This window comes from Drosophila biarmipes, chromosome 3R, assembly GCF_025231255.1.
Source record: "Drosophila biarmipes strain raj3 chromosome 3R, RU_DBia_V1.1, whole genome shotgun sequence".
In the NCBI taxonomy this organism is placed as follows: Eukaryota; Metazoa; Arthropoda; class Insecta; order Diptera; family Drosophilidae; genus Drosophila; species Drosophila biarmipes.
In genome coordinates, this window is record NC_066616.1 from 3150833 (window position 1) to 3161820 (window position 10988).

Here is a 10988-nt window from a genome sequence, read left to right on the forward strand (position 1 = left end):
CGGCACTCGATAGTCCCTGTGGTGTGCCGGCCGCACGACAACCCTTCCCGATGTAAACAAACACACGCGGAGCGCTCTGATGTGAATCCACCTAAAAAAATAAAATTCAAATGACCAGCTTTAGGAGATACATCTTGTGGTTCGCCCAGGAGCATGTCGACTTTCGAGTGCAGGAGTTCGACTCGCTTGTTAAAATGTTCGGACTCCAGGTCCGGAGGCTCACTGAACAGACCCTGGTAAATTTCAAATTCTAGACTGTCGGTGCGTTCTGTAACTCTAGTGCGGAGTTTGCAAGGCAGTGAAGGAGACGTTTCCGACTCCGTAAAGTATGTTTAGCCAATCTTGGTCCGCAACACTAGACCAGTCGAACAAAAGTGAAAAGTTAAAAGTTTTCGCTTTGACAGACCGAGACGCCTTTTCCAGCATACTAATTATTTCAGACCAAAACAATAATTTGTTTGGTAATCTGTTATATGGACGTGCCGGTCCGGACAGCTACCCTACATGATTCGAATGAGTTGGGGATGTTTGCCATACAAAATATTCGCTTATTTAGTTGTGAGGATCAGTAAGGTTTCACTAGGACTTCATTTCAAGAACTAAGCATATCTACAAAAAATGTTGCATGCTTGATTAGGGAACAGCTGTTTATTTTGCCCCTTTACACAACTGTGTCCCAGCGATTTGTCTTCAAAATATTCTCTGTATTGTATCGTTACAAATCTGCCCAGAGTTAAGCCAATTATAATAAGAATTTTGTATTTAAAAACCATAGCTTCAATATGATTGTCATAAAAACCTACTTATGGCAGGTAAACCGTGTTTACCCATTTGATTTTGCAGAAACCATTTTGGTTGGTCGAGTTTCAGCACGAGGAGGATGCCCTAAAATACGCTTCCCGATCCGTGTTGTTACGGTCTATTTTTGAGCTCTATGCCCACGCCTGCAACTTAACCGAGTTTCATGAGACGCTGCAGAATCACGTAAATACCAACCGACACTCTCTGGCGGGATATTTCCGGCCGGATACCAGTTTCAAGATCGTGGTGGAGACTTACAACAAGCACTTCAGCCAGCGGGAAAAGATTGCGAAAATAGAGACCATGGACTATTTACCGATAGAAGGACCTGTGAACCTAAAGAATCCCCATGTTGAGTGGTGGTACATCGAATTTTGGGGTCTGGATCCCACAGCTGTGCCGCCCGAGCCTGAGGACATTCTGTTTGGCCGACTGTTGGCCTCGGGCCAGAGGCATCTTATTAAGGAGCTATCGTTAAAGCAGCGGAAGTTCATCGGGAACACAAGCATGGATGCCCAGCTGAGCCTGCTAATGGCAAACCAGGCAATGGTGCGCCAAGGTGACCTTGTATTCGACCCCTTTGTCGGCACGGGCTCGCTTTTAGTAAGCGCGGCAAAGTGGGGCGGCTATGTCCTAGGGGCCGATATAGACTACATGATGGTGCATGCCCGCTGCCGACCGAGCCGCATTACTCAAAAGGTGCGCGAGAAGGACGAGAGCATCCGGGCCAACTTAGAGCAGTACGGTTGCGCGGACCGCTATGTGGACGTGGTGGTTGCGGATTTCTCCAACCGACTGTGGCATCCTCGCATCTCTTTCGACAGCATCATAACAGATCGTAGGTATCAACATTTCCCGGCCCCTAAAATGTTTTGGTTAACTGTTATTATTTTAAGCTCCATACGGAATTCGCGAGGCCACAGAAAGGGTGGAGACGAAGATCACCTCCAAAGATAACACTAGAAGAGAGAATATGGTGCATTATCCGTCAACGTCGCACTACTCGTTGCAGTGTCTTTACGGAGACTTATTGGAGTTCGCTGCAAAGCACTTAAGACTGGGTGGACGCCTTGTATGTTGGTTGCCTTTTCACCGCGAGGACTACAACCCCAAGATTCTCCCAAATCATGAGTATTTGCAGCTGGTGGCCAACTCGGAGCAGCCATTAACTGGAAACACTGCACGCCGCTTGCTCACCTACGAAAAGTGTTCAGAGTACAGTTCGCCTGGCCGGTCGTTGGTAAGCGCAACGCAGATTACCACGCTTGCCCAGGGTTTCAGGGATCGATACTTTAACAACGATCTGGAGTCACGCAAGGAGCGTCGAATGCGAAAGGCAGAGCAGCGGGAACAGGGACGTATCGAGATGGAAGCGCGGGGAAAGATTCCCTCGAATGGGCGTTCTAAAAAATGTGACCTGAACAATTCTCGATTTAATTAATACTTTGGATAATAATTAAATTTAAAGAAATATCTATTCTGATTTATGGCAAGGAAGGTGATCAATTATTTATACCCGTTACTCGTACAATATAATGGTATAATATAACAGGATGCGCTTTCGACCCTGTAAAGTGGAAAAAGTGGTAACGAGTTATAATCCAAATAAAGGGTATCGTAAAAACTAATGGGATAGCATAACAACCTTTAAAAATTGTGTTTGGCGTAGAAGAAAAGCTTTATTAAATGATCATTTTGCTGTTTGTTTGTATGCATGTAAAACTAAATGTTACTGAATTTACCCGTTAGTTTTGCGTTTAATCATTAAAAAATGACGGATTTAAAGCTTAACGCTGTAAAATAATATGTTTTTTTATTAACTTCTACCTTTATTATTGTTGGTATTTATACAGTATATTTTAGAGTAAAAAAGTGTATTTTATTTGGATGTATATATAACATGTAGATTCAACCCCGACCCCATATCCGCCTGTCAGTATAAACTCGTTAGAGTTCGCTTTTGTTTGCCACGCCAATTTTTGGACCCACAACTCGGACAAAAATGTGGCACCAACATTTTTTAACTGAAATGTATTGGTTCCGTTAATACGTATCACCCACACTCGCCTTGCTGCTTGTATATCCATAAGTTGAGTAAGGGATATCTGATAGTCGAGGCACTTCACTAATGTCAAGGCTTGTTTTATTACTTAATGGATTATTTTATTAAATAATATCACATGGTAAAATAAAAACAAGAAAGGAAGTTAACTTCGGCAAGCAGAAGTTTGTATACCCTTGCAGTTATAAGAAATAATTTCATTCTTTTTTAAGACCATTTTTTTGGCATCTGTATGTCTGAGTGGTTCGACTTTTATTAAATTGTATTCGTAATTCTTATTATTATTGATATTATTTTCCCACCAATTTTCCGATCGTTCCTATGACAGCTATATGATAAAGTCGTCCGATTTTGATAAAAGTTAATTCGAAATTCAGAACTAACTAAAAAATGTTACTTCCAAGCTTAGAAGGCTATATGTTAAAAAACACCAAAGATAACATTTTTTCAAAATTTTCGACTAATTTTCCGATTGTTCCTATGGCAGATATATGATATAGTCTTTTGATTTTGATAAAATTTAATTGAAATTCAAAACGAATTAAAAAATGTTATTTCCAAGCGTAGGAGGATATATGTGAAAAAACACCGAAGATATAGTTTTGTCATATTATTTTACCACTATTTTTCCGATCGTTCCTATGGCAGCTATATGGTATAGTCGTCCGATTTTACGATTTTTGTATATTACCTGCAATAGAAAGAATGGGAAAGAATCAGCCCGATAGCTTTAAATCTGACAGACTAGTTTGCGTAGAAACGGACAGACAGACGGACTGACATGGCTAGATCGACTCGTCTAGTGACGTTGATCAAGAATATATATACTTCATGGGGTCGGTAACGTCTCCTTCACTGCGTTGCAAACTTCTGACTGAAATCATTATACCCTCTGCAAGGGTATAACAAGGACTCGAAAACCTGTCTCAGTTAAAGGAAGCCAAAGGAGATGAAAGGGAGATTTGGTAATAATCTAGATAAGGGGACTTACCCCCGAAATAAGCGAAAAAATGTTCCTCGAAGGACCGCGATTTCTAAAGAATGTACGTTGAAAAAGAACTTGGCGGTAAGCCATGGTTCTTTTGTAATTCAATTTCAAAGTTCCCGGATTTGTTATACGCAACAGAGCTGCGGGAATTTTTTTTATTTATATTTTTGGTGCTTTTAACATATAACCTCCTACGCTTGGAAAAGATATTTTTTTAATTAGTTCTGAATTTTGAATATTTTATCAAAATCCGACCACTGTAACATATAGCTGCCATAGGAATGATCGGAAAATTGGTGGGAAAATAATATGAAACAAATTATAGCTTCGTTGTTTTTTGACATATTATCTTATACTGTTGGGAATATAATTTTTGGTAGCTCTAAAACATAGGTGTCAGACAAACGGTCAGAGAAATAATAAAGGAATTATTAAAACGAATTTTTTTAATTACTGAAGCTAGTAACAATCACCTACTCGCTATTTCAATATATGGTATATGGGCGGCAAATACATTTTAGTTAGTTTTTTTCGAGTGTTCTGCGGATTGTGGGCTTTAGATAGGGCGTGGAACCCAGGTGAAACAAACTTAAGCTGCGCAGGAAGCCCAGTAGTTTCCGAGATCTCAGCGTTCATAAGGACGGATTTACCCGACTACATACTACTACATACCACTACTATCATAATTAAAAGCCTGAGTTCTGGAACGGTCAGACTTGGCATGCAGATTCCTGGGCTTCCTGTCCAGCGCAAGTTTTTTTCATCGGGGTCTGTAGCGCCTACAGTTTTTACGATAGAAACAAAATTTTAACTGAAATGTGTTTGTCTCATCAATACCTATCGACTGACCTAAATGTGCCACACCCACTCAAACGCCTAAATCAGTCTGCCGCTCACATAACATCCACTGAAAAGGTAGAAGGCGCCCTAAAATACCGATTTTCTCTCTTAAGCTGAGTATCGGGTATCTGATAGTCGAGGCCCTCGACTTTAGCGTTCTTCCTTATTTCTACTTACAGTCGACCAAAATTAAATTGTTCATATTTTTCAAGCGCTGGCATTATTTATCCAATCATATTAATTTGTTTGTCAAAGTAAGGCTCTAATCCATTAATTTTTAAATGAAAAATGAAGAAAGCAAAGCGCCACATATCTTCCATTTCAATAGATGGTAATGTGGGCGGGAGACAGATTTAGCGATAACAGCGTTTGTGGGCATTAGAGAGTGCCATATATTGACGAGATCAATAGATAGATACCTACTTAATTGGGTCGAAAAATTTGGTAAAAAATTGTTTGCGCATGTGTACCTGTGTTCGAGCATGGTGTGAAAAATGAGGTGTTGCGTGGGAATAGCTATAAAACTGCAATTTCGCAGGATTTTGCAACATTCAAATTATTACAAATACCCAAAAGCATGTACCAAAATGTATGCTAAATACTGTATTTGAGTATTGTACTGAGTTAGAGCGTTGTGGAACTCGTCGGAAGTAAACATTGGCTTCAAGGCACCTCCTTAACTGCATATATTAAATTTAAATTCCAGCGAATTGTCTCATTTTACTCTAATTTCGTTTATGAATGGACCGATTTGATTTTTAGATGAGTAAGGGGCATTCGTCAACCAAAGAGAGTCAATCGATTGCTTTCTGCAATCAAATCTGTCGAGCCGTGCACTTTTAATCTTCCATTGTCTCAGCGTATGGATGGACAAACGGACATGTCTAGTTCGACTCGGTTTGGGTGAAGTATCCTTATAATTGTAAAATTGTAATTGTAAGGTGTTGACTTCATTATGTATCATAAGCGTTCAGTAGAACAAACTACTCACTGTTGTTTAGCTTAACGCGGACATTCTTTCCGAGAAATACAATATTACAAAGAATAGAAAAATTTACATTTTTGGTTACTTCCTGTCAAAAAACTGTCTTAATTGTCAGCCTCAACCTTGAAAAAGTGATAAAAATTGTGAAATCAAAGTTTGTTTGAAACAGGTTATAATGAGCTCAACTGATTCAACTAATTAGTAGTATAGGTCCATACTTCAGTGAGTGCATTAGATCAGAAAAATCGACCGATAGTTCAAGTAAGAAATCTTTGTTTTATGTACTGAATGCTTAAAAATGCTTATTGAACCTCCTAATTGTTTGTTACTTTGCCTTTTGTCTGATCCTGCAGACGGCATTCAAACACATTGGCGAAGCTTCTCAGGAGTGCGCTGCTGGCCTCCTGGATGGGGACATGTCTATCCAGCTCCTTGCTAAGTGAGGTCACACCCTTGTCCTTAATTCCGCAGGGAACAATGTGCTCAAACCATCGCAGATCCGTGCAGCAATTGAGGCCAATCCCGTGCGTGGTGACGTAACGGGAGCCGTGAACACCGATAGCGCAGATCTTCTTGTTGTCCACCCAGATGCCGGTGTCCTTGGTTGTGGTGGCATTGGGAATGCCCAGCTGGCGGCAGGCCTCGATGACCGTCCGCTCAAGCGTGGCCACGTACCAGCGCATGCTCGCTCTAAACTGGCGCAAGTGCAAGATGGGGTAGACCACCAACTGGCCGGGGCCGTGGAACGTGATCAGGCCGCCGCGATCCGTGCGATGGAAGTCGGCTCCCAGCCGGCGGAGTCGATGCTCATCCTCTTCCGTGTAGTCCTTTGTCCTCAGGCCGACTGTGTAGACGGGGTCGTGCTCCTGCAGGACCAGGTAATTGTGGAACTCCGAGGGCGGATCCAGAATCTGGGAAGACTTTGCCAGGCGTTGCTGCAAGTGCATTCCCTCCGAGAAGCTGTGGCGTCCGGCCCGCACTACGGTCACGAGCGGTCGGCTCGATGACATGTTTTGATATTTCAATAACTTTAGCCATTCTGCATGGTTTTCTGTTACAAAAATACTAGCCTCACAAAAATACCTCGAGTCCCCGAGGCCTATCGATAGGTCGATCGATTATCGGCTTGGTGAGCAGACTTGTTGCAATAAAAACGAAGAAAACTAGTTTGTTCGGTATTTTTAGCAAGCCGAAAACTGTAAATTTCCTCAAAAAAGTACAGATTTATTTATTCTCATGTGCAGTCCATTATCGATAGTTGTTTATGAGTGCGATTCGCGAATGACATTCACGGGTGCTCGCAGTTATGGTTGTAATGTAATGGACTTCTTCTTCTTGCAAAATTTGACGTTTGCAATAAGAAGATAAAAAGACTTACACACGCTCGCTTCGAGATCTATCTGAAGTTTGGCGTGAGAATTGTGCTCGAACAAGCCCGCTGAAAACGGTATTCTCGCCGGGAGCGCAGATGAGTCGTGGCTGAATTGCAGACGGCGGACACATGAGGCGCGCATAAAATTCCAATAGGAGAGCGGAGCTGGTGCGCAAAAAGCACAGGCTCCAACGAGGAACATGGCGACACGTCAGGACGACGAGATGGGGGGCGGCCCGGCCGAGCCCGCCCCCTTTCACGTCCTTCCCCACACGGAGGAAGTGGCCAACTTCCTGGCCCAGCAGCACCAGCAGCAGCAGCATCAACACCAAAACCAAAACTACCTGATCCACCAGCAGCAGCACGGCCAGGCATCTGGGCCCATGATGTGGCCTCATCCGCCGTCGCACTTGGCCGCACCCCCATTTCCGCCCCATCTTCAGCAGCAGCAACCACAGCCGCACTTGTACAACGAGTACCTGTACAACTTGACCTACTCCGGGCAGCCAGGCCAGCCGGAGACCTACTCTGTACTGCCCGTGGGACACGGAAACTTCCTCAAGGTGTACCACTGCCCGGAGAACCCAGTCAACGAGGCCAGCGCTCCGCTCTTCACGCATATCAACATGGCTCCGCTTGGCCACCATCAGCTGCAGCATCACCAGACCGCTTCGCCGACTCCGCCGCACCCGACCCCACTATATGAACTGTTTGCCACGAATCCTCTGACCTTGCCGCAGACCCAGCCACAAGAAGCCCAGCAGCGCCAGCCTCAGCAGACACAGATTCAAACACAAACCCATGCTGCCCCCCAAGTCATTCACTCGCCAAGCAGTGCTAATTTGCTTATCAACAACCTGGTTAACAACTGGTCACCAAACCTCACTGGCGGAAGCTACATTCAATTCGGGGATGAGGCCAACGATAATGAAAACCATCAGGCTGAGCCACCGACAAACCAAGAGCCACCGATTTCGAAGCAGGAGCTGCAGCAAACACCGGAGCCTTTGTCGCAATCCGTCAGCGCACTGCCAGTGGCCTCCAAATCAGCCAAGGCTCACAAAATACCTTTGGCCACTGCCACCGTCTCACCCACTGCCATCAAAAAGTCGAGTGTTGTGCCTGGTCAATCCGAGGGCAAGAAGCGCATCGTGGCCGAGGTGAAACCCATGCCCATGTCGTACTCCGATGTGCTCAGCAAGGGCACGAAATCGACCGCCATAGGGGGAGAGTTGCGCGCAGGCAACGCAGCGGACTACAGTACACAGCCGCAGCGGCGGCAGGGCAAGGAGGATGGAATTCGTGAGATGCGCATGGCGAAGCGTTCTCCTATGCACGATTCCAAAGAGATGGGTTCGGCGGCGGTCAGTGTTGGACATGCGCACGCCAGTCGAGGCAAGAAGCGAGGTCCGGCCAACCAGGCTGCGCCGCTCAAGGTGCCACAGTCCCAGCCTATCCAACCGGCCACTCCGCAGACGCAGAGCAAATCAAGCAAGCCCATAAATCAGGATAAGAAGAGGACACTGCAGCCAAAGAGTTTTAGCAGTAACATCCTAAAGTCTTCAGAGCAAAAGACAACTTCCGCTTCGGTACCCTCTAACACCACCTTGCACAATCACAGCAATTCGACTCCGGCCGCCACTTTTAACAACTCATCGCGTAAATCAGGCAATAACAAAACCAATTCTTATGGAAGTCACTCGAATCACACTGGAGCCAGCGGCAATTCGGGCAGCAGTAATACCAGCAGCACCTTCAATTACTCCACAAATAACAATGTTAGTTCCTCTTCGTCCAAGCGGTATTCCTCCTCGAATCTTAACTCGAATAATAGTTCTGGCTACTCCTACTCATCGAAACGCAATCGAAGCAATGTCTATTCCTCGTCCAATTCGCCCACTCATGCCAACAGCCTTTCCAGCAGCCGCAATTACCAGTTGGCCAAACGAATTCTACACACTTGGTGGATTTACACTATGAAACTGTTAACATGGCTATTCTATTTGGTCTACGATATTGTTGTTCTGGGTTTCAGCATGGCCTACGAGCGGATGACTCTGGCCTACGTGTCTGGATTGACTTATGCGCAGCAGCTTCACAAGGAACTTAAGCAGAATTCTGGAAAGCCGAGCATTTGGTGGCGAAGTTACTGGCGGCGACTTGACGCTAGATTTGCCAAAAACTCACGCTGGGCCGTGTGGAGACGTTTTTATAAACGCAAACCTCCTGAACCCACATCTGAGCAATTTAAAACTGGTCGCCTGCCACAAACCGGCGAAGAGGCAATGTACTCTCTGCTGAATTGCAAAGGGAAAGATGCATACAGGTGAGAACTGTTTAGCGATCGTTGAATGGCTTGTGGTCCAACAAGTGTCTGTTTTTTTCAGCATACTTGGTGTCCCACCAGATAGTTCGCAGGAACAGATCCGTAAGCATTACAAAAAGATTGCCGTGCTCGTACATCCAGACAAAAATAAACAGGCCGGTGCCGAGGAGGCTTTTAAGGTGCTTCAGCGCGCCTTTGAGTTAATCGGAGAGCCGGTAAGGAACTTGTATCTTAAATATTGGATGCGTCATAAAAATTGTTTTTTAATTGCAGGAGAATCGTCTCATTTATGACCAAAGCATCGCAGAGACACTGCACGCAGAGAAAGCATGGACGGAGTTGCATGACCTACTTTCCCAACTGCAAACCAAAATGGCTGAAGCAGCCAATACCATAAGGTGCGTATGACCGAAGAGTTTGGGCGTAGCGAAGCGCTGATCCTTCTGTTGGCCCTCCCAAATAGGTGTAGCACCTGTGCCCAGCGTCATCCACGCAAGCTAACCGAACGTCCTCATTATGCGGCGCGGGAGTGCGCCTCCTGTAAAATTCGGCATTCAGCCAAAGATGTAAGTGTGTACTGAGCTCTTCATATGGATCTATAAAGCGTATATTAATACTTTGTACTTATTTTTTCGAAAGGGCGACATTTGGGCGGAATCCAGCATGATGGGCTTGCGTTGGAAATACCTGGCGCTAATGGATGGCAAGGTCTATGACATAACTGAGTGGGCCAACTGCCAAAAAGGAGCTTTGTCACATTTGGAACCAAACTCGCACATGGTGCAGTATCGCATTGTACGCGGTGCTCAACAACAACAACAACAGCAGCAGCAACAACAACACACGCAGCAGCCACATCACGATCGGGGTGTTCATCATCCAAGCGGCGGAGTCAGCGGGGTTAGGTAAGTGACGATTTTCTTTTAGAAATTACGAAATAGTATAATTAATATGTATTTTGTCTTTCAGCGAAGCTACATTGCACGAGTTTTTAGACAATTTGTATAGCGGTCAGCACCCGGGTGCGTCGAACGCCTTCGCCGGAAATGCTCGTCGGCGAACGCGGCGTAACTAGGCGTCGCGGGAATTGTCTTAAGTGTTTTAAAATCTCTTACCTACGGCTGTAGCCCACCCAACGCGATGCCGTCGGCTTCTTGGTCCCGCCTCTCTCCCAAACACAGCATCTTCCCTACTCTAACCGCATTGACTCACAATCAAGGGCCATATTCATTTTTCCAAGCTGTATTGTTTAATATTTCTTTACAGAAGATCGTGAATTGTTTGACTTGACATATTGAATTGTTAAATTACTACCACTTAGACTAAATCTATGTTTTAATCTTTAGTTTCTGCCTACCTTTTATGGTCAGCTTATCACGCCTAGCTTTTAACAAAAAACTTTAGATTTAAGTTCTAAGTTTACTATTCCCGTCAATTTTTAAGCGGCACACGTGTAAAATTTAACACATCCAAATTAAACAAACATTAATGTTAATAAAACAATATTTAACGCAGACATGTAAATATAATGCATGTGCTTAATTCACCGACATTTTTTGGGTCGCCTAGTTTACGAAATAACCGATGGGTGGCTGCTAAGGTAAACCACAAAGA

At 44.5% G+C, this 10988-nt stretch overlaps 3 protein-coding genes across 3 annotated transcripts; 2 read left to right on the forward strand and 1 right to left on the reverse strand.

Annotated features, from left to right (window-relative positions):
- The first annotated feature begins 32 nt into the window (after positions 1 to 32).
- LOC108024994 (tRNA (guanine(10)-N2)-methyltransferase homolog) lies at positions 33 to 2294 on the forward strand. Its single transcript, XM_017095250.3, has 3 exons — positions 33 to 236; positions 844 to 1639; positions 1698 to 2294. The coding sequence occupies exons 1-3, from the start codon at positions 111 to 113 to the stop codon at positions 2240 to 2242; spliced, it is 1467 nt and encodes a 488-aa protein (XP_016950739.1). The 5' UTR covers positions 33 to 110; the 3' UTR covers positions 2243 to 2294.
- Positions 2295 to 3972: 1678 nt separating this feature from the next.
- Positions 3973 to 6739, reverse strand: LOC108024950 (putative lipoyltransferase 2, mitochondrial). Its single transcript, XM_017095184.3, has one exon. It carries the CDS (start codon positions 6684 to 6686, stop codon positions 5991 to 5993), a length of 696 nt encoding a protein of 231 aa, XP_016950673.1. The 5' UTR covers positions 6687 to 6739; the 3' UTR covers positions 3973 to 5990.
- Positions 6740 to 6972: 233 nt separating this feature from the next.
- LOC108024948 (uncharacterized) lies at positions 6973 to 10916 on the forward strand. Its single transcript, XM_017095178.3, has 6 exons — positions 6973 to 9374; positions 9436 to 9589; positions 9648 to 9772; positions 9838 to 9940; positions 10014 to 10279; positions 10344 to 10916. The coding sequence occupies exons 1-6, from the start codon at positions 7249 to 7251 to the stop codon at positions 10447 to 10449; spliced, it is 2880 nt and encodes a 959-aa protein (XP_016950667.3). The 5' UTR covers positions 6973 to 7248; the 3' UTR covers positions 10450 to 10916.
- The last annotated feature ends 72 nt before the right edge of the window (positions 10917 to 10988 follow it).

What these genes read in the sequence shown, in the direction of transcription:
- LOC108024994 (XM_017095250.3), top strand. Translation starts at nt 111, where the DNA reads ATGACCAGCTTTAGGAGATACATCTTGTGGTTCGCCCAGGAGCATGTC. An exon ending in GGCTCACTGAACAGACCCTG is followed by an intron (nt 237 to 843) that starts GTAAATTTCAAA and finishes TTGATTTTGCAG; the next exon opens with AAACCATTTTGGTTGGTCGA. An exon ending in CGACAGCATCATAACAGATC is followed by an intron (nt 1,640 to 1,697) that starts GTAGGTATCAAC and finishes TATTATTTTAAG; the next exon opens with CTCCATACGGAATTCGCGAG.
- LOC108024950 (XM_017095184.3), bottom strand. Translation starts at nt 6,686, where the DNA reads ATGTCATCGAGCCGACCGCTCGTGACCGTAGTGCGGGCCGGACGCCAC.
- LOC108024948 (XM_017095178.3), top strand. Translation starts at nt 7,249, where the DNA reads ATGGCGACACGTCAGGACGACGAGATGGGGGGCGGCCCGGCCGAGCCC. An exon ending in TTGAGTTAATCGGAGAGCCG is followed by an intron (nt 9,590 to 9,647) that starts GTAAGGAACTTG and finishes TTTTAATTGCAG; the next exon opens with GAGAATCGTCTCATTTATGA. An exon ending in GAAGCAGCCAATACCATAAG is followed by an intron (nt 9,773 to 9,837) that starts GTGCGTATGACC and finishes CCTCCCAAATAG; the next exon opens with GTGTAGCACCTGTGCCCAGC.